The sequence below is a fragment of the Aethalodelphis obliquidens genome, unplaced genomic scaffold (assembly GCF_003676395.1).
Source record: "Aethalodelphis obliquidens isolate GAN/ISIS:26980383/991018 unplaced genomic scaffold, ASM367639v1 scaffold50, whole genome shotgun sequence".
NCBI lineage: Eukaryota > Metazoa > Chordata > Mammalia > Artiodactyla > Delphinidae > Aethalodelphis > Aethalodelphis obliquidens.
Window position 1 is genome coordinate 11,737,599 of NW_020837994.1, and position 23,638 is coordinate 11,761,236.

Here is a 23,638-nt window from a genome sequence, read left to right on the forward strand (position 1 = left end):
CCCCCTGACTCTGCAGGAGACCCTCCAACCCTAGCAGGTAGGTTGGTTCACTCTCCTATGGGGTCACTGCTCCTACCCTTGGGTCTCAATGCACACACTACTTTGTGTGTGCCATCCAACAGTGAAGTCTCTGTTTCCCCCAGTCCTGTCAAAGTCTGTCTCATTGTGGCTTCTCCTTTTTCTTGGGATATGGGGTATCTATTTCAGTGAGTTCCAGTGTCTTCCTGTTGATGATTGTTCAGCAGTTAGGTGTGATTCCAGTGCTCTCGCAAGAGGGAGTAAGGGCTCTTCCTTCTACTCCACCATCTTGCAAGATGCCTCTCTAATAGCCTCATATTTATTTTTAAATATACATGTATTACTGTTATATGTTATAAATAATTAAATATATGTTATAAATTACCTAAATATAAAAGATTATAAAAAATGTGATAAAAAGCAATATAAATGGGAGTTCTATTATTTTGTTCCTATACCCCAATGAATCGTTTTATTTGCCCCAGTATATATGGCTCTTCTACAGACATCACAGCCTTAGACCATACCCTCCAATCCCACTATCCTTCTCCTTCCCCCACTGCATCAGAAGCATGTTCTGAAATTCAAGAATGCCTTATTTTGTGTTGGTCAAAAAGTGCCTTCAGTTTTTAAGTAAAAATAAAAGACATATTTTTCATTTTTATCAAGAACTTTATTGAATAATGTATTCAACCTTTTGTTCCACTACCTTCTGCCATTTTTCAGGCAACTTCATAATTCCATCTTCCCAAAACTTTTTATCTTTTTCAGCAAAGAAGTGTTCCAGGTGCCTTTTACAGTTTTCCAGAAATCTGAAATTTTTTCCAATAAGAGAATTTTGTAAAGACCAAAATAAATGGAAATTTGAAGGTGCAATGTGTGGTGAATATGGCCGATGAATCAGAACTTCCTAGCCAAGCTGTAAGTTTTTACTTGGTCATCAAAGAAACATGCTGTCTTGCATTACCCTGATGGAAGACTATGCGTTTTCTGTTGACTAATTTCAGACACTTTTCACTGAGCGCTGCTATCAGTTGGTCTAATTGGGAGCAGTACTTGTTGGAATTAATCGTTTGGTTTTCTGGAAGGAGCTCATAGTAGAGGACTCCCTTCCAATCCCACCATATACACAACATCACCTGCTTTAGATGAAGACCAGCCTTTGGTGTGGTTGGTGGTGGTTCATTTTGCTTGCCACACGATCTCTTCCGTTCCACATTATTGTACAGTATCCACTTTTCATTGCCCATCACAAGTTGTTTTAAAAACAGAACATTTTCATTACGTTTAAGTAGAGAATAAGTGAAGAGGTTTTTTTCCCTTAATTTATGTGGAACCCAAACATCAAAGCGATGAACATAACCAAGCTGGTACAAAATAATTTTCTACACTTGATTTGGATATTTTGAGTACGTTGGCTATCTCCTGTGTAGTATAACATTGATTGGTCTCAATTTGATCGCTATCAACTACAACTGGTCTACCTGACTGTGGAGCATCATCCAGCGAGAAATATCCAGCACAAAATTTTCAAACTACTTTTGCCATATTTGATCAGTCACAGCCCCTTATCCATACACTGCACAAATGTTTTTTTGCATTTCAGTTGCATTTTTACCTTTCTTGAAATAATAAAGCATAATATGCCAAAAATGTTGCTTTTTTTCTTCCATATTGAATATTAAAATGGCTAAACAAAAATTCACCAATTTTGATAAGTCTTTTTTATAATGCACACTGATATGACAGCTGTCACATACAATCTAACAAAATTGTTTCGAATGAAGTTACAGACACATAAGTGCTACTAGAGTCATCTTACAGAAAAAACCGAATGAAACTTTTGGCCCACCCAATACTTGAGTCAGCTCAAACTATGACAATACTCATAACAGAACTCACTTATATAATATGAAGAATCATGTCCTTCCTATGCCTATTTTATCTTTTGGCAAAATCTGGATTTTCAACTGTAAATATTATATACAGCATGGTATGTAATATTGGTATGCAATATTGGCAGTATGGTATGTAAATAAGTTTTTGTTATTATTGTTCACATTTGTTGAAAATGATTACTACTACTGCAACAACTACCACTACTAACAACTACTACTTCTTTACTGGTATAAATAATTTTGGTATTTACTGGTATAAGTAAATATTTAGTACTTTAAAAGTTTCAGTAATATACCTCTACAGACTTTTGAAGGTTATCATGGCATGGAGCAAGAAGGGATGTCTTCTCCCATTTCTGTGCAACTTGATTGGCTTCTTCTATCTTCTGCTCACAACTTTTTTGAGAATTTAGCAATGTCATCTCATAAAATTCTTGAATATCTGTAAAGAAATGCAAGGGAAAAATCAAAATGTCATATATCACCTCACATATAGCTTCTCCACGTACATGTATATGGAAAATTTTACTGATTAAAAAAACTACATAAATATGTATTCAAAGAAAAACAAAAATAGAGGAAATCCTAAAAATTCGCATTTTTACCTGCATTAAAATTCTTATAGCAACTTTATTCAGAACTGCAAAAATTGGAAGAAATCAAAATATCCTTCAATTAGTGAATGGATAAACAAACTGTAGTAAATTCATTGAATGGAATACTATTCAGCAATAAGAATGAATGAGTTATCAAACCATGTAAAAACATGGATGAATCTTAAATACATATTGCTAAGTTTAAAAATGCCAGGCATGTAGCTGGGCTACATAGCGTATGATTACATTTATATAATGTTTGGAAAAAGCAAAACTAAAGAGACAAGAAAATGGTCAGTGATTTCTAGAGGCTCTGGGAGAGGAGAGGAGGGTTGAATAGGTAAAGCACAGGGTGATGAAAACTTTCTGTAATAATACTGTAATGGTGGGCACCTAACAAGAAGCATTTGTCAAAACTCAAAGAATTTTACAGCACAAAGAGTAAACCAAATGCATGCAAATTTAAAAAATCATTTAGGAGGTCAGGGAATCCCAAGATGTGCAGACTGTGACAAAAGAATCTAACTATATTACAAATGAATGAAATAACCTCACTGAAGGCAGTAGGAGAAAAAGTTGATAACCTAAAAATAAGTAAAGACTGTAAAGCCAAAGACAAAGAAACTACACAAAAGCATCCTAGTCTATACTCTAGTTGGTAAATTTGTTTCTCATGGAATCCAAGTCAACAATTTTGAAGCCACTGTACATAAATAACTAGAACTGAAAATTAAATAAATGGATGGTAGATAGTGGGAGGCAGGTTTCTCACTGTTGGAGTAGGAAGTTACAAAAAAGAAAGTGGGTGGGGTGTCGTACTAGACTGAGTCATACGATTTTGGATTAGATTTGAAGACAACATTACAGACTCCTGTTTGGCTTAACAGAGATATGAATAGATACATATAGAAATATTTACAAATATGCATACACACAGGTTAGTATAAATACATATATTCCCTAACTCTGTCTGCTGAAAGGACCTACAAATAATGACTTTGGCCTCTATACAGCCTTCTCCACCAAATGGTAGAGGGTAATGAAAAAGTACAGTTGGTATTAGCTTAGAATTGGGGGTATCTACATGAATTCAAAAGTTGTGGAAGGAAGGAAGAGAGGGAGGGAGGGAGGACAGAAGCCCAGAGACGGAAGCCCTCTCTATTTAAGGCTCATAGAGAAGAAACATCATTGAATAAAGTCAAACCTTTTCACACCCAGGACTGCAGAAAACCTACACATTATTGGTAGTATGTTTCTATGTGATTTGACTACTTGACTATTTAATCACAACTGCAAGCACTTTTTATTTTGCACAGTCCTCCCTCAAATGAAAACATTTTGCCACCTCTAAGGATACATTCTAAATAAATTCCTCACATGCTTGAAGGCATACCCATATTGACCTCCCAATTATTTTTTAAATAGTCTATAAATTATTATCAAATTTACAGATGAGTGCTTCTCCAACTCTAACATACACATGAATCTCAATCACCTGGAGATTTTGTTAAAGTGCAAATTATGACTAAACTCAGGAATGGAACCTGGATCTCTGTATTTCTAACAAGCTCCCAGGTGGTGCCGATGGCTTCTGATCCACCAGCAACACTGGACGTAAGAAACAGCGCCTCTGTGATTAGAACCCAAGGCTTCATACTCTCATTTCAAACATCCCTTACTGAGTTATTACAATCCTCTTTCTCTTCAGAGTGAGGGGTCAGGGGACATCCCAGTAAGAGAAGCAAGTTGACAAGAAAAGAACTCTGCCTGTTGATTGAAAAATAATAATAACTACTTAGTGAATATTATTGACTAAATTGATTCAGATTCAATTACCTACAAAGTCAACTAAAAGGAACTATATTTCAGTACTCTGCCTTTAGGACACATTAAAACAGAAAAAAAATCAACTTCCAGGTGATATCTGAGACAGTATCTATTCAGTCCAATCTCTCTCTTTTGTTTTAACCTACATTCCATAAAGATGAGATCTGGCCTTTGTAAAGATGATTCTGCCGCAGCTGGGTCTTCAACTATCAAACAGCATGATCAAGGGAATTCATAGTAAATAGAACTGTCTTTTTAAGCATACCCTTAAAAACTCAAAATATACTCAAAATATTTCATCTTTTTCCAAGCAGAGACAATCCAACATGACATACTTATTTCAGTGATGGTGCTCTTTCTTCAAAAGATCCTTAGAGATCCTCTTTGAGATATGCTTTCCAGCATCCGAGGAACTTATTTTTAATATCCTCAGAAGTGGTGAACCTTGTTTCATTTGAAGGAGATTTGATTATTTTTTTAATGCCAAAACTCACTGGACAAACTGTGAATATGGTGAGTGACTGAGAAATGGATTTCCTTTTACACAACTTGAATTAAATTAAGAAAATATGACTTAAATCATGAGATTTTTTTTTCCTAGTATGACTCACAAATTGCTCTGCAATTATCTACTTAACCACAGTAAAACAAAAAAGTAACCAGAATGCAAGATGTTTAACATATTTATATACTTTCTTATCTATTAGCTCAAAGGCTGGAATAAAAGTGACTGGGGAAAGGCTCTTTTTTGCTTCCTCCCATCCCAGCTATCATGTTGCTACACATAGTATTCATGGGAACAATTACAGTCATCTCTCCAGCCTGCCAACCAGAAACCTCTTTGGAGCTTGTTATTGTTGGTTCATTTGTTTTTTTGTGATTCGCAGATATGGCTGTAACTCACCAAAGAATTCACTGAAATGAGCTGAGGATTCTCACCATACAGCCTCAATAAAGAAATGGTAATCTTTGTAAGATGTACCTTCTTTTAAAACATATGTCTTGTGCTTCTTCTAGCATCCCCTTTTCTCTGCAGGATTTCCCATACCACACACCTGATTATGAATTCAGCTAAACAGTATAACACAGTTGAGCTTGCTATATTTAAAGATGTTACAAAGTGCAGTCTTAGTGTTCCATTAGCTTTTCCTGAACATTTGGTTCTATTTGGTAGCTGGATAAATGCTCATATCCAATTTCCTTATGCTGCATCCAGATACCATACTTCTGCAAAATAAAAACTTATCATTGTCTTGGTCCATTTGAGCCAAAGACTACTAGACACTGAAGCATAGTAACAGAATTTCTAATAAAGTCCAATGGAGTAAGTGTCCTATCTTAGTGTGGCAGCCAGTCAAGGTTCTTTAAGTGTATTACCTGGGACTAGAAGAATAAATATGAATATGAGGAGTAGGCTAAAGTTAAATGTGGATGAAAAGAATATATAAGTTAAATTTTACAGCCAAGAAAAGAGAGTGAAAGCAACATCAGTGATAGGTACAAATCAAGTACCAAGTTAGGGAAAAAAGGAGCCCAAACCATAGCAGGGATGAGTGTGAAACCCAGAGTCCAAAGACATGATCAAACCCAATATATATTGAAGAATTAAGACCACAGAATCAGGAAATGCTTACACACAAAAGATTCAAACAAATTTCCATAATATTCTGATATGATTGAGCTTCTTCTATACCTGGACAAAGCACGGAAGGAAGGAGGGAGGGAGGGAGGGAAGGAGGGAGGGAGGGAAGAGGAGGCAGAGAAAGAAAAGGAGGGAGAATGGAAAGGAGGGAGAAAGGAAAAAAGGGATGAGGGAAGGAAATTTGGTTTCAAAATACTTTCTTCTACTAAAAGGAACCAGGGCTTTTTGGTTAAAGACTCGCTCTAGGGCTACAGCAGAGAAACTATAAGATGAACCTGGGACTTGCATCAGAAAGTAAGGAAGTACTGAAAAATCACGGGAACATATCAAAAAGGCATGAAAGCCATCTTGAAGGGGCTCCTACTAACAAAATCTGGAACAATTTGAGCATTAAAGTAAATTAATAATAGTAATAGATTATAACCTATTGAGTAAAATAATCTATGCGTTCATCCTGACATAAAAATAAATGATTAAATGGAAGAGAAGGGAAAGCTCTTCTTTACAGGAGAATGCCAGTTAAAAAATATAGAAGAAATGATGGAATTAGAAAATCATCAATGGACACTGTAACTAGTGGGTAAAATTTTGGTGAGGAACATAATGTTACATAGTCTCAAAGTATCTCCCCACAAATTAGAACAAACTGGCACTGGGAGCCTCCTGTTATCAACCACCAAGATGGATATAGCATCATTTCTGTGTTACTCCTCCCGGAAATGCATAAACTGAATCTAATCATTAGGAAACATCAGATGAAACCAAACTGTAGGACAGTCTACAAAATACCTGATCTGGAATCTTCAAAAATATCCAGGTCAAGAAACTGCAGATTAAAGGGGACTAAAGAGGCATGACAGGGACTTCCCTGGTGGTCCAGTGTTTAAGAATCCGCCTTCCAATGCAGGGGACGTGGGTTCAATCCCTGGTCAGGGAACTAAGATCCCACATGTCACGGGGAAATAATAATAAGCCCACACACCACAACTACTGAGCCTGCACGCCACAACTAGGGAGCCCGTGTGCTGCAACTACTGAGCCTGCACACTCTGGAGCCCATGTCACAACTAGAGAGAAGCCCACGTGCCACAACGAAAGATTCCGCATGCCACAACTAAGACCCAACACAGCCAAATAAATAAATAAACAAAATATAAAAGAAAAAAGAGGCATGACAATTAAATGTAATGTGTGATCCTGGATAGATCCTGATAGACTGGGGAAACATAGCTATAAAAGATATTTTGGTGACTACTGCTGAAACTGAATATGGACTGTGCATTAGATATTAGTTTTGTATCAATGTAAAATTTCTTGATTTTGATAACTGCACTATTTATGTAAGGAAATATTCTTGTTTTTAGGAAACAGACATTGAATTATTTAGTCATAATGGGGTCTGATGTCCCCAAATCATTCTCAAATGGTTCATTAATAATATGCACGTACACATGTGTATGTATGTATGTATATAAATATACAGAGAAAGAAAGACACACATATAGAAAGAATGATAAATCAAATAGGGCAAAATGTAAACAATTGGTGAATCTGAGTAAAGTAAATATATAGGAGCTCTCTGTACTAATCTTGCAACTTTTCCGTAGATTTGAACTTATTTCAAAATATATAAAGTTTTTAAAAATGGGAAGGTGACTAGGAGATTTTAGGGGTAAGTATGGCATTGAGAAATATCCAGGAACATTTTAAGAAATATCTAGAGAAAAAAGACTCCAAGGGGAGCAAAGTATAAAGTGCAGAATGTGATGGGAGAGGTAGATCAGTAGTGCAAAAGTGAAGTAGTATATAGTAATCTAGAAGTTAAAGCACGAGCACTGAAGTCAGACAGGCCCTGGCTCTGCTACTTACTAAATGTGTGACTTTTAGCAAGACACTTAAACTCTTTAAGCCTCAGTTTTTCACCTAAAAACTTTATATACATAAGTACTTCAAAGAGTTGAACAGTTACATAGAACATAATCAATAAATGCTATTATTCTTTTGATTAATACATCATCTTTGAACAATACTGTGTACACAGGAGGTCCCATTAAATGCTGGAAACCTGAACACAGAATATGCTTAGGTAGGAGTCATTTCTTCCAGAACAGTTAAGAGTGAACACTTGGAGCAATAAAGTAGAATTAATACTTGAAAAGGAGGCAGAAAACTGTTATTTACAAGTAAAAAAAATAACTAATTAAAACAGAAATGTTAATAGAAATGCAATAAGATGTGCATGAAGCAAAATGGAGTATTTTTTTTCCTCAAAAAAAAGGTTCTTAAAAATACAACCCCTAAAACAAACTTTAATTCAAAATATCTCTTTGATGAATAAGTGTGATACTTCAAGTTGCTCAAAAAGCAGGCACTAAATAAACTCAAGATATTGTCAATGCAAATCAGCTACCTTTTATCAGCACTTATATTCCCAAACTACCACCAGGTACGTCTTATTCTATATCTAAGAGATAATTAAATTTCAATTTCACATCAATCATCCAAGATACAGGAATGTTATACATCCTTTTTAACCTCACAAAGGTTTACCATGTAAACTCTACAAATCCTGGAAAGATAAGAAACTATAGGTAATATGGCATGATCTTAGTTTTAAACTCCATATTCTTGCATAAATTCCACATTTCCTCCCCACTCCCCAAAAAAACCACATATCTCCCAGTCTGCGTTTAGGTATTGATATTGCTCGTTGAGGGAAGAAAGGAAGAAAGAAATTAGCATTTGTCGTTTACCCACCATATGTTAGGCAGCCACACTGTGAAACATCATTTATTTTACTTAGTCCTTGCAATCATATTATGAGGCATTATTATTACACCTATATTTTAAAGATGGAGAAACAGACTTACTCAAGGTCACAGAGCTGTGCAGTAGCGAGGCTAGGATTGGAATCTACATTTGGCACAATAGCCTACACTCTTTTTGCTACAACATGCTCAGTAATATGCCTAATGGAACAATAGGGGTTAATTGAATGGTATTGATGTTAAAACTAGCATATCTCATTGTAAATGCAGGACTAAAATATCATTTAGGAAATTCTTCAGATCACCAGATGGAAGGAAAACCAAACCTAAGAAACTCTTTCAAAAACTTTCCAAGGCCTGTTACCAAGAATATTTTAACTAATCTCAACTGCACAGTGCTTAGCAGAAGCTATTGAGTTTCTCTCCCCATCAGTGGAAACTCAAACAGAATGAGAGTTTGGGCTCCAAGGACCATATCTTCCTAGCTGATGAATACCAAGGGGAAGCAAAAACGCTTCTACATAGAGGTAGCCACAGACGGTCAGCATAGTTAAGCTTGGAGACAATGTTAAATTTTAAACATTAAAAAGAGGTTATTACAGATGGCATAATTGGCATCAAACAATTCAGGTTTGCTTTACACATGCCATGAATACAGGGTATTCAATAAATATTAGTTATGCAATACTATCGTAACGATTTTTCCTGTGGAATTAGAGATGACTTTAACAGAAAATAAGAAGCAGAAGATAAAAAGATGACAAGATAGGTACGAAATAAGAAACCAGACTGTGGGGGAAACTTTACTGTCAGGCACGTAAGCACAGATTTACTTAATATTCTGTTTAATGGTGATTTTATGCAATTTTATGATCAATCCAACTACAACTCAGATGAGGCCAGAATAGTATTCAGTCTTCAGAGAGAAGTTATACCTAGAGATAGCGCCATGTGTTAAGTAGGAAAATAAAATTCTGCCTCTGATATGCAAAAAGACAGTGTCCCTCTCATCTCCTTGAATCTGGTACACAGGTACTCTTATTACAACTTGCCAAAATATTTTCTTTTTTGTTTTCAATTTGTTTCACTTTGTTCTTTACTTTTTTCTTATTTTGGACATATAGTTCTGAATTATAACACAAGATTATATAGAGCTTTATTGATGAATACCAAAAGCTTAGTCTTTTCTACGTGTAACATGAGGTGAAGGGTGTTTGTTTGGCAGATTAAACACCTAATGTCAACTACTACTTGAGAAAAGTGTCACATTCCACTACTCCAAAAGGATTGATCTAAATGACAGGCTGTAATCACTTCATTTGGAACTGGTCCAAGAAGTGACAGCTGATGGCTAATCTCAAAAAGAATACTGTTCTGCATCATCAGTGTACCAATTTATCTGAAAGGCCAATTTTAAATTGTAAAAATTATTGAAAGTATACTCCTATAAAATTTATGATAATATTTTATTATAATTATGGTATAATTTCCATTATATATAATTACATTATTATACACAAATGACATAAATATATTATAATTGATTGAAGTTGATAGATTATATTAATTATGTAAAATTATCATATGTATATCCTTATAGCACAGGTATAATCATATCCATTATATTAAGCTTACAATCTACTGTGCTAACTCAACTTACTAAAACATACCGCTTAAATAAAATTGTAGAAAAATAAAGTCTAGAGCCATTGAACATGTCACCTCCCTTTCTTCCCAACTTCCCCAATATCTAAAAGGTTTGCATGAGGGAAAATCATATGCCCAAATACAAAAGTACAGGTTATAAAATATGCTACCCTATATATTAAAGCTATTAGTAGCTTACCTTTATATTGGCTAAATAAAGTATACTACCTTTTGTTCTGAAGTGAGAGTGGAAAGCCAGCCTACAGATGGATGGTTTTTATGGTACAAGAACTATCCAATCCATTGCAGTCTACAAGTGTGACAGGAAGCTTTGCTGTTCTCTTTTAGACGAGCTAATGTTGTGCAATAATCTTGAAACAGCTGGAAAGCCACACAGACCCCATAATCAAACAAGAATCAAACTATTCCGAGATGAGAAAAACTGCATGATAATAGTTCTATTCACCATCTTTGGAAAATAGTAATACTTACTCTTGCTTTATCGAAAAATACATCTATGAGCTCCTCTTACTTTCCTCTTCCTCTCCCCATCCCCTTTCTCCTTTTCCGTTCCTTTCCCTACCCTACCTTCCCCTTCCTTCCTTACTGAACAATTCAGTTCTAAAGCCATTAGGTAAAGTAGAGCAAGGCCTATTCTGGTGGTGGAGGAGGTTGAGCAAAGGAGCTATGTTGGCTCAGAGCAGGGTGCCAGAGCTCAAGGAGGGTGAAGAGGACATCAACATGTGAAGGTGGCCCAGAGCAGTTACAGAGACTGACAGACTAAGGAAGGAGTTCTCACAGAGAGGTAGTCAGATGTGAGCTGTTGAAACCAAAACAAGTTGAAGAGGGCCAAACAGTTCAGATATTGTTGGAGCATTGGCTCAAAGCCTGACCTCTATGAGGAGGGCGCCCATGCTGTGGGAAGGCCTGGGATGCTTTGTCACAGCTACATAGGCTGAGGAGGTCATCTATGCAGAAGGGTGGCCTAGTGAGGGTTGTGAGAACCTAAGTTTGGTAAGAAGTGTGTCTGTGGCAGTGATAATGGAAGACTGGTTACATATAGGGAGATTGACCAAATAAGTAAATAAAATAAGGATAATGAGAGTTTATCAGAAAAGGGAGTCAAAATATGAAAATAAAGAAAACTATAATGAACTATGTGGTATTGGATTAGTGTGAGCTCATGGTTTTTAATACACATAAATATTCATATAGACGTAAACATGTACACATATAAACATACACAAAATGGAAAAGAGTAACCTCACAGCGGAGAAGCCTAAAACCTGGAACACATCAATCGAGTATTCAAAGTAAACATCATGAATAAATGGAGCAAATATAATCATGAGCCACCCAATAGGATACAGTGAAAAGAACACAGCCTTGCTTCTGTGATACTCCTATCTTCATAAGCGTCCAAGTCACAAAAAACAAGTTAAGGCTGAGGAACTATTCCAGAATTAAGGAAACTAAAAAGACATGACACCTAAAGGCCACATGTGATTCTAAACTGAATTCTTCACTATAACACAATTTTATTGGGACATTTGTTAATTTGCTGATTTTGTTGGTTACCTTGCAGTTACATAGGAGAATGTCCTTGTTCACAGGAAATACACACTAATGTATCAGGAGGTGATGGAACAACAGGTTGACCAATTACTCTCAAATAGTTCGAGATAAAAATTATTGCATTGAACGTTCAAGTTTGAGATTGTTTCAAAGTTTCTTTTAATGTCTTAAAAATAAACATTAAAAAATTTTTTTAAATAAAAAAAGAATGAAAATTACATCTAGGAAATAGAAGATGTAAATTCTTCTTGGTTGTCTAGATGAAGACCCCTTATGCAACTTTTAAACTTCAACAGTTTATTTCTGTGTTAGTAATAATAATAAGTACCATTTATCAAGACTTTACCATAGCATGTTCAGCACTACATGTAATACATTATCTCATTTACTACTCCCAAATATCTTATGACATAAGAACTATTATTTTACCTACTTTACAAAGGAGGAAACTCAGGAAGAGAGGAGTTAAGAAATTTGCCCAGTTTGCTTAGCTCATAACTTTTGGTGCCAGGATAGGAATCACATATGTCTAACTCCAAAGCCTGTGGCCTTAACTAGTACAAACTGATATTTTATGTCTAGAATAATTGTAGGATTTTTCTTTGTTTTGCTCTGGGTTTACAGGGATTTTATTTGTTTATTTTGTTTTTCTCTTCATCTAGAGTGTTTTATGGACCATGACTCGGCAGTTCCAGCTCAAATGTTCTTTATCCCTGAAGCCTCTTCCACCACAAGTCATTTCTCCCATCCTCCCCTCTATTGCCTTTGCACTTTGCATTTATCTTGTGATTCTTACAGCCCCATGTCACTGGTATATATGCTTTATCTCCCTACATCTAAGCTTTGCAAAGTTATAGGCCAAGTCACACTTCACTTTTTATCCCTTGTGAGCAGTGGTGGTCAAATTTTATCATGCACCAATATCACCTGAAAAGCTGATTTAAAAAACAGATTACTGGGCCACACCCTAGAATTTCCGATTCAGTATGTCTAACATGTGGCCCCAAATTTACTTTTCTAATAAATTTCCAGGTGATGTTGATATTGCTGATCCAGGGACCATACTTTGAGAACCATTGCAGTATAGAGCTTATCAGTGTCTTGCCAAAGTAGCTATATAGTGTTTTAGGATTTACAAAACTAATACGTACATTATCTTCTTTAAATATAATATACCCAAATAGGGATATCATATATCTATGCTATAGAACATCTCACACTGTAGGGTAAAAATCAGTTTGTTAGTATATCTTTTTTCACCCTTCATTCATTCATTCATTTATCCCATAAATATTACTAAGCATGTATTTTGTGCCTGACACTGGAAATACAGCAGTGAATAAGACAGATTGGTCTCTGCCCTGACAAAAACTAAGTCTAGCAGGAAAAAAAATACTAAACAATGAGGCAAAACATATTTCCCTACCTTCACTCTATTTCCCTCCTCTTTTGCTTTTTGGGGAGCGAAGAAACAAAATATTTATTAGCACAGTTAACACATTGAAATTAAGTTATAATAGGTTAGGCACAGAACAATTTGTTTGTCTTATAGCTTTTTCACTCTGAAGTACCTAAGGGTCTAAACTAACCTTCAAAGATGTGTAAACCTGAAAATACAACACTCCCTCCAACTCCTCAGGGGACAATAAATGGAATCTCCTTCTGAAGGGGAAGCTATCAGACAAGGAGAATAAAAGGAGAAAAAGGTAGGAAGACCATAAAGGAAAGAAATATTATGTCCATCAGAGGTAGACTCTGTATGAACAGATAGATGGGAGAGGAAAATAAGAATTCTGAAGCATCCTTGGGGACACATGTACATTCATATTATCCAGAAGTAAAGTTTTCTTTCTGGACATATTATGGACATACGTAATGGTTTGCCAAGTTGTTACTATAGTGTCATGAATGTCAGCCTAGAAGTAGAAAGCATAATTAATGAGAATATGGTTGACCCTTGAAAAATGAAGGGGTTAGGGGAGCCAACCCTCTGCACAGCTGAAACTCCATGCATAACTTATAGTTGTCCCTCCTTAGCCAAGGTTCCTCCTTATCTATGGTTCTGCACCGGCAGATTCAACCAACCATGGATGGGGTAATACTACAGTTTTTACTATTGAAAAGAATCCATGTAAGTGGACCCACACAGTTCAAACCTGTGTTGTTCAAGGGTCAACTGCACATGATAGAAAGTCTAACCTAGGGAGTTTAATTCCCAAAGGAGGAAGAACTTTTGACTGAGCCCTAAGGATAAGTAGGCATTTTCAGGCATGGGAATTTAGGGACAGGGAAGTGTAAGGGATGAAGAATGTGCAGAAACCTGAGGAAGAAGAAAGCATGGCAAAGACATTAAAGAAATCCAATAAAGAAAGAGAATGGTATAACACGAGGCTGGAAAAGCAGGCAGAGATATGGTTATATTCTGACTTGACTTTTAGGATCTTGAGAGTAGAGATCATGTCAGTAAACTTTGTAACATCACTGCTAGAAAAACAGTATATACTCAATAAATGTGGAATTAGAGAATCAATAAATGAAAGGATGGATACAGAAGTTAATGAATGAATGAGCAAAGAATATATATGGTTCAGAAGATAGAGGCATAAAACTGCATGGCATGATCTGGAAACAAAAGGTTGAATGGACTAATACAAAAAAGAAAAGAAGCCATGAGTCTGAATCATGCAGTGCTAGAACTGTGAGAGTGATGAGAATCATCTTATTAACCCCTCGCTGTACAGATGATGAAACTGGAGCTGGTGAATTAAGGTGACTTCTCCAAGAACATAAAGCTAGTAGTGACCAAACCAGGACTTGAATCTCCTGATTCTCAAGGATTTCCACTATAGTCTTGACTTGTTCTGTATCTAGAAATATAAGAATAAGCCTCTAACAGTCACTATGCAGGTAGATGCCAAGCACATCAGAACCTTATCTCTAAAGGATATATAACAACCAACAGCTGTCACTATTTTTCCAGTTGGAGCTTTAGGACTTAGCTTTGTAGATCCAAGAAAAATGCCCATCCCTCCCTGCCATCCAACTGATTCATTAAAAAATAATTAGTGTTACCATTTCTTTTTCTACCTTTAGCCTAAAAGAATTAATACAAATGATACAGTAAAAACACTCAGCACAAAATGATCTTGAGAGCACTTGAGGTCAGACTATCATGGGAAGAAATCTCTCCAAGCAGCTGCATAACTACCTATAGTCCACAAGAGGTTAGAGTCAATAGATTCTGAAAGGCTGACTCCACATTCTGTTCCTCTTTAGGTAACAACTGTTTGTCAGAAACTTGGACAGACTCTAGTCATACATCACAAAAACAGGTTTTGCCCTGAGTGACCTGTTTGGTCTGTTTTTTTATTTCCAAACTTCCTTTTCCTGGCTGCCCAAACTCACTAACGATGAGTTACCTAAACAAACAATATAACTTTGACTCATTTAAGCACCATATTTGTTATTAATTAAAGTATTACAATTTGGCTTTTTTTTTCTGTACTCCCTTTCAAACCACATGGCAGGTACATGCTTCCCCATCCTCTTTTACGAAGCACCAGAGTGCCTGACAGACCTACATTCCCCTTCTGAGGGATTTCCTACTCATAAGCTATACCAGCCTGCCTGGTGATTGCTGAGCACCTGACCCAAGATCAGTCAATTGCTAGACTGCATGGTAGGCTCTGAAACGGCCTGGTATAAGAACTCCACCTTACAAAGGTGGTGATAGACTAAATGAATCAGTTCCTTTCACGTGAGAAGTTTTTTTTCAATAAAGCAGAAAAAGTCAGTTAATATAATGGTAGGAGGAACAGAAGCCAAAACAGAGAGTTAGCATAGTTGTAGAGATTAAAGCTGGGAGTATTACAGCTGAGGGTACGGCAGGATAACCTAGTAGTTAATAACAACAACAACAACAACAATAATAAGGGCTTACACTGATTGAGCCCTCACTATGTTCCAGATATGGTAAGAAATTCACACATATTATTCCACCAAACCTTACAACTACCTATGAGTTTGCTTCTATTATTATCTCCATTTCACAGATGAGAAAACTAAGGCAGAGAGAAGTTAAGAAGTTAAGGAGATTCCTCCTATATGGTAGAATCAGGATTCTAACCCAGATTTGTTTGATCCTAGAATCCCTGCTCTTATCCACTATCCAAATTAGAGTTTGATTTATGTCTCGAATGATATTTCAGGCTTAATACAGTGTTTGAGATTCTGGTCTTTTTTACTTGCACCTGAATTTGTACAGGAAACCCTCATTACTTAAGGAAAACTGAACACAGGAAAGGTGGGTCTCTGGACCTAAAAAGTACACTCAGGGTTGATATTAGAATCCTAAGGCCTAAAGTTATGTTTTCTAAAAACCTTTGAAGTGATACTCAGACTTATCTTAATCACATCTCTGGTATCTTACTGTACATTAGCTTCATAATCTTTCTTTATTAATTTTGACCATGGGGAATGGTAATAATAGTAGAGCGAGGAGAGAAGAAAGAGTATGAGGACATATATGTAAATATCTTGGTCTCTGCAATTCAATAAATATTAAGTGATATCTATACGCATGTAAATGGACACAAATCCCTATGTAACACCTCCTCTGCTTAGGCTATATTATTACCCAGGTTGATACAAAAGTCACAACGCAAGAGGGAGATCAAGATGGCAAAGTAGGAGAACTCTGAGCTCACTTCCCCCAACATATACATCAAAAACACACCTACATATGGAGCAACTCCTGCCCAGGAACCGCACCGCACCCCTAGCAGGGAACACAGAAGAGGAAGGAAATATCACAGGCTCAGGTGATCCTCCACAGGGAGTGAAAGGTTTGAGCCACATATTGGGCACCCCAACCCTGGGGTCCACCACTAGGAAGACAAGTCCCTTTAGCTGGTTTGAAACCCAGTGGGACTCACCAGAAGGCTGTAAGAAACCAAGCCTCTGCTCATGAAGCATACACATATAAGTTTGCTTACTCCCGGGAACAGCACAGAAGAAGAAGCAGATTGAAAACTGCCTGGACTCTGGCTGGCTTTCCACAACCGTCTCAGGGTGTACCCCAGCCTGCACCAGATGCCTTCTCCAGTCCCTCTGGCTCTGGTGCTGCTCTGCACTAGAGCAGAGGTACCACTGCCAAGGAAAGTGCACACAATTAGAAGGAACTGAATAAGCTTGGACCTAACCCTTAGGTCTTCTGCACCAGCATCTTGGGCCCCAACCCCACTCCCAATAAGGAGGTGATAGCCAGTGAGCACAGGAGAAGCCCTGGCTCACACCTGGCTCTGATTCTAGCCCATCCATCTCTAGCCCTACCTCCCATTAAGATGGTAGCTTCCAGCACACCCCAGGGGAAGACGTGACGCATGCTTACTTCAGATCCAGTTCTCCCACCAAAGCCACTGCGCACGTGCAAACTGCATAGGGATGCTCCCACACAAGGACACCCTTTCAAGACTGGGAGACTGTTTCATCTAATTTCATAGAGACAGAGAAAGTTAAAATAAGAAGACAGGAATATGTTTCAAACAAAAGAAAAAGAAAAAAAGGTGCTGAAAAAGCCTATAAATAATTTACCAGATAAAGAGTTCAAAGCATTAGAAATAAGAATGCTTACTGAATTTGGGAAAAGAATAGATGAACACAGTGAGAATTTTAATAACGAACTAGAAAATATAAAAAAGAACCTGTCAAGCTGAAGAATACAGTAAGTGAAATGAAAAATACACTAGAAGGAATTAATAGCAGACTAGATGATACAGAAGAATGCATAAGCAATCGGGAAGATAGCATAATGGAAATCACCCAATCAGAAGAGCAAAAAGCAAAACAAATTTTAAAAAATGAAGATAATTTAAGGCACCTCTAGGACAACATCAAGCATACTAACATTTGCATTATAGGGGTCCCAGAAGGACACGGGAGACAGAAAGGAATAGAAAATGTATCTGATGAAATTGGGGCTGAAAACTTCCCAAAGCTGAAGAAGGAAATAGATTTCCAGGTGCAGGAAGCACAGAGAGTCCCAAATAAGTTGAACTCAAAAAGATCCAAACCAAGACATATCATAATTAAAATGGCAAGAGTTAAAGAGAAAATTCTAAAGACAGCAAGAGAAAAACAGAGTCAAATACAAAGAAGTCCCCATAAGGCTACTAGCTGATTTTTCTGCAGAAACATTGCAAGCCAGAAGGGAGTGGCATGATGTATTTAAAGTGCTGAAAAGGAAAAACCTAAAACCTAGGATAATCTACCCAACATGGTTATCATTCAGAATTGAAGAAGACATAAAGGACTTCTGAGAGAAGCAAAAACTAAGAGTTCATCAATATTAACAAAAACTGTTAAAGGAACACTGTAAGTGGAAAAGAAAAGTCTGACAACAAGAAGTAAGTATCTATAGGAAAGGAAAAACCCACTAGTAATAGCAAATATACAGTAAAGGCTGTGGATCAACCACTCAAGCTAGTACAAAGACAAAAAGCAACTATAACCACAATAAATGGTTAAGGGATAGACATAAAGAGTTAAAATAGGACATCAAAACCACAAAACATGGACGAGGGGAGTAAAAAATGTGGATCTTTTAGAATGTGTTTCAACTTAAATGACTATCAGTTTAAAACAAGTAGATATAGTTATAGGTCAACATATATTAACCCCATGGTAACCACAAATGAAAAACCACAATAGATACATAAAAAAGTAGAGAGAAAGGAGCACAAGCATAATACTAAAAAAATTATCAAATCACAAAGGAAGAAACTAAAAGAAGAAAAAAAAACAGAGAAGAACTACAAAAACAACCAGAAAACAAGCAAGAAAATGGCAATAAGTACATACCTATCAATAATCACTTTGAATGTCAATGGAATAAATGCTCCAATCAAAAGACATACAGTGGTTGATTAGATAAAAAATAAGACCCACCTATATGCTATCTACAAGAGACTATAACTTCAGAGCTAAAGATAAACATAGACTGAAAGTGAAGGGATGGAAAAAGATTTTCCATGCAAGTGGAAACAGAAAGAAAGCTGATCATGTCAGACAAAGTTGTCTTTAAAACAAAACCTATAACAAAAGACAAAGAAAAGCATTATATAATGATAAAAGAATCAATACAAGAAGAGTATATTACACTCGTCAACATATATGCACTGAATATAGGAGCACCTAAGTATATAAAGCAAATATTAACATAGCTAAAGGTAGAAACTGACAATGATAAAATAATGGCAGGGGACTTTCGCACCCCACTTACACGGACAAATCATTCAACCAGAAAATCACTAAGGAAACAGTGGCTTTAAATGCACATTAGACCAGCTGAACTTAATAAATATCTACAGGACATTCCATCCAAAAACAGCAGAAGACACATTCTTTTGAAGCACACATGGAATTTTCTCCAGGACAGATCACATGCTAGGCCATAAAATAAGTCTCCAAATTTAACAGGATAGAAATCACATCAAGCATTCTTTCTGACCACATCAGTATGACACTAGAAATCTATTATAGGAGAAGAAATGGGAAAAACACAAACAAGTGGAGGCCAAACAACATGCTACTAAAAAAATTAATGGATCAGTGAAGAAATCAAAGCAGAAATCATAAAATACCTTGAGACAAATGAAAATAAAAACACAACTTTCCAAAATCTATGAGATGCAGCAAAAGCAATTCAAAGAGGGATATTTACAGCAATACAGACCTACCTCAATAAGCAAGAAAAATCTCAAATAAACAACCTAAACTACCATTTAAAGTAATTAGAAAAGAAGAACAAACAAAGCCCAAAGTCAGGATAAGGAAGGAAATAATAAAGATCAGAGAGGAAATCAATAAAATAGAAATTTAAAAAAATAGAAAAGATCAATAAAACTGAGCTGTTTTTTTCCTGAAAAGATAAACAAAATTGATGAACCTTTAGCCAGTCTCATTAAGAAAAAGAGAGAACCCAAATAAAATAAGAAATGAAAGATGAAAAATAACAAACAAAAGCACAGAGATACAAAAATTCATAAGAGAATACTATGAACAGATATATGCCAACAAATTGGACAACCCAGAAGAAATGGATAAACTCCTAGAAACATACAATCTTCCAAAAGTGAATCAGAAAGTTCTTAACAGACCAATCGCTGGCAGTGAAACTGAATCAGTAATCAAAAATTCCCAGCAAACAAAAGTCCAGGACTGGATGGCTTCACAGGGGAATTCTACCAAATATAGAAAGTAAAGCTAATACCTCCCTTCTTAAACTATTTCAAAAAAAACTGAAGAGGAGGTAACACTCCCCAATTCATTCTACAATGCCACTATTACCCTGATATCAAAATCAGTCAAAGAAACTATACATACAAAAAAATAATAGGCTAATATCTCTGATGAATGTAGATGCAAAAATCCTAGCAAACTGAATTCAACAATATATGAAAAGGATCATACAATATGGTCAAGTGGGATTTACTCCAGGGATGCAAAGACAGTTTAATATCTGCAAATCGATCAATGTGATACAGCACATTAAAAAAAACAAAAGATAAAAACCACATGATCATCTGAATAGATGCAGAAAAAGCATCTGACAAAATTCAACATCCTTCATGATAAAAACTATTATCAAAGTTGGCATAGAGGAACATATCTCAACATTATAAAGGCCATTTATGACAAACCCATAGCTACCAGCACACTCAGTGGTAAAAAAAAATGTAAGGTTTTCCTCTAAAATCAGGGTCAAGACAAGGATACCCAGTCTCATCACTTCTATATAATATAGGATTGGAAGTCCTAGCCACAGCAATCAGGCAAGAAAAAGAAATAGAAAGCATCCAAATTGGAAGGGAAGAAGTAAAACTGTCACTACTTGCAAATGACCTAATACTATATACAGAAAACCCTAAAGTCTCCACAATAGAACTATTAGAACTAATGAATGAATTCAGTAGAGTTGCAGGATACAAGATTAATATACAAAAATCTGTTGCTTTCCTATACATTAATGAATTATCAGAAAGAGAAAGCAAGAAAATCCCTTTTAAAATCACATCAAAAAGAATAAAATATCTAGGAATAAACTTAATCAAGGAGGAGAAAGGAAAGGGAAGAGAAGGACAGGGAAAGGAAAGGAAGGGAAGGAAGTTCTGTTGAAGAGAGGGTGGAGGGAGCCTAGCCATCAGACACATCAGTTCCTACCTAGGATCTGTGAACTCTTACAATTCCAGAGAACATAGTTTAAAAACTGTAATACAGAGTGAAGCAAGTCAGAAGGAGAAAAACAAATACCGTATGCTAACACATATATATGGAATCTAAGAAAAAAAAAAAAAGGTCATGAAGAACCTAGGGGTAAGACGGGAATAAAGACACAGACCTACTAGAGAATGGACTTGAGGATATGGGGAGGGGGAAGGGTAAGCTGTGACAAAGTGAGAGAGTGGCATGGACATATATACACTACCAAACGTAAAATACATAGCTAGTGGGAAGCAGCCGCATGGCACAGGGAGATCAGCTCGCTGCTTTGCGACCACCTAGAGGGGTGGGATAGGGAGGGTAGGAGGGAGGGAGACACAAGAGGGAAGAGATATGGGAACATATGTATATGTATAACTGATTCACTTTGTAATAAAGCAGAAACTAACACACCATTGTAAAGCAATTATACTCCGATAAAAATGTTAAAAAAAAAAACAAAAACTATAGCAAACCCGAGAGCAGAGCCCAATTAGTCAAGTCAAAAGGTATTGTTCATCCACTACGTGTAGAGCAATATACATGTAGAAAAGTAAAAGAGAGCCTCTGCTCTCAAGTTGCGTATGGTCTCCATGAAGAAATCTGGCATAAATTTGAGAACTGTTTTAAGAAAACCATAAAGCAAAAAAAAAAAAAAAAAAAAAAAATCTGGGTAAAGAACATAAACCTAGGAAATGCACAGGAGAGAATGACTAAATGTCCAAGAATGTTATTTAACACAACTCAATATTAAAACAAAAAAGATTGTAGTACAAAATGCCTATTGGACAAAATATTTAAGGGCACTAAAGCAGCCAATGCATTTGGCAACAAGGAGGTCACTGCTGACCTTAACAATGGCAGCATCAGTGGAGTGCTGAAGATGGAAATGATTTATTTCCCCACATCATTTATTCAATATATAAGCATTTTATTTCCATATGTGTTTATTTATGTATTGTCTGTCTCCCCCCATCAGAATATAAGCTCCATGAGCGCAAGGACCTTGCCAGTCACATTCACTCCTGTAAAAACAGTGCCTGGAATTGTAGTTTCTCAGTTGTTGGATGTTCTTATTGTTGGATGATTGAATGACCCCTGAACTCTGACACCATCCACTCCCTACCCCTGCATGCTGACACCATCCACATGCTAGGTACCAGGGTGTGGAGTAGGGATTGCAAAATGAGTATCACATGGATTCTGTCTTTGAGAAGCTTACAATCAAATGAAAGACATATACTAGTTCACAAGCAGCTATATCACTTTTTCATACTTGAATAAAGTGTTACGTATTTTAAAAGAGAAAATTTGAAATAGGAAACACTATCATGTTGGCAATATATTTTATTATAGAATCATTTAAGAATATACAAAAATAAAACGAGGTATAAATTACTTATGCTTCTAACTCCTATACAACTATAAAAATTGAAAATTATAACTTGAATAAATCGAAACTCCTAAACCAATAACCTTCAAATTAACATTAATCTAATGTGATGAATGATGTTTTGCTGAAGCTAAGCTGCTACTTCCAACATAAAGGATACTCACTATTATTATGCAAATTCATTTGTTAACCATGCCTTGATGTGACTTGGCCTTAGCTTGGTGCAAAGCAGTGATTATGGATTAAGTCCATCTCTGTTCTCTTTACAATAGGCTGTGACATTTAAAGAGTACCACTTGTCTTCAGTGAAACTATAAACACAAGCACAAGTACAGGTCTTCCAGGAAATCATGCAGCAGCGCTTAGTTATAAAGTGGTTATCCAAACGATCCCAAATAGGCTTTAAATTTATTTCTTTTATACTATGTTTGAAAGAAAAACACAAAAATCTTTTAAATGTCATAGAAAATTTGCAGCCTTTAGTATATATCTAACTCCCCCTCCACCCATGGATCCAGTTCCTTTATCTTCATATATTTCTGGATCACAAGTAAGGAATATAGAGGGGGAAGAAGATACACATTAGAATCAGACAAACAGGTTTGAATTCCACTTCTGCCACAAACTGGCTGTGTAGCTTTGGCCAAGTTACTTAACTTCTATGAGATTCAATTTCCTCACATAAAATAGGAAAATAACAATCATCTCATAAGATTATTGTAAGAATAAATTAAATTATATACAGAATAGTAACTGGCACATAGTAGTTCATGAAATGTGAGTTTACTTCCCCCTCTCCTGGTTCCTCTTCTGTAAGTCTCTCCTATACCATTGACATGTATAATACATTTATTCTACAAACAAACATTTATTATTGAGCACTTTCTATGTCATTGCTCTATGTACTATGGACATGGCAAAGAACAAGGGCCCTGCTCTCGTGGAGCTTACATTCTACGAAATACTTGGCCCAAGTAGGAGATATAAGATAAACATTTGAGATGGATATTGAAAAA

General features: G+C 36.2%; 1 protein-coding gene across 1 annotated transcript in view; it reads right to left on the bottom strand.

Moving 5' to 3' along the window:
* Nucleotides 1-1,759: 1,759 nt before the first annotated feature.
* Nucleotides 1,760-23,638, bottom strand: part of LOC113607839 (disks large 1 tumor suppressor protein-like) — a 288,267-nt gene continuing 266,388 nt past the window's right edge. Inside the window, exon 3 of the mRNA XM_027083553.1 lies at nt 1,760-2,358. Within this exon, the coding sequence (XP_026939354.1) occupies nt 2,201-2,358 (158 nt within the window). The 3' untranslated portion in view covers nt 1,760-2,200. The remainder of the gene's footprint in view (nt 2,359-23,638) is intronic.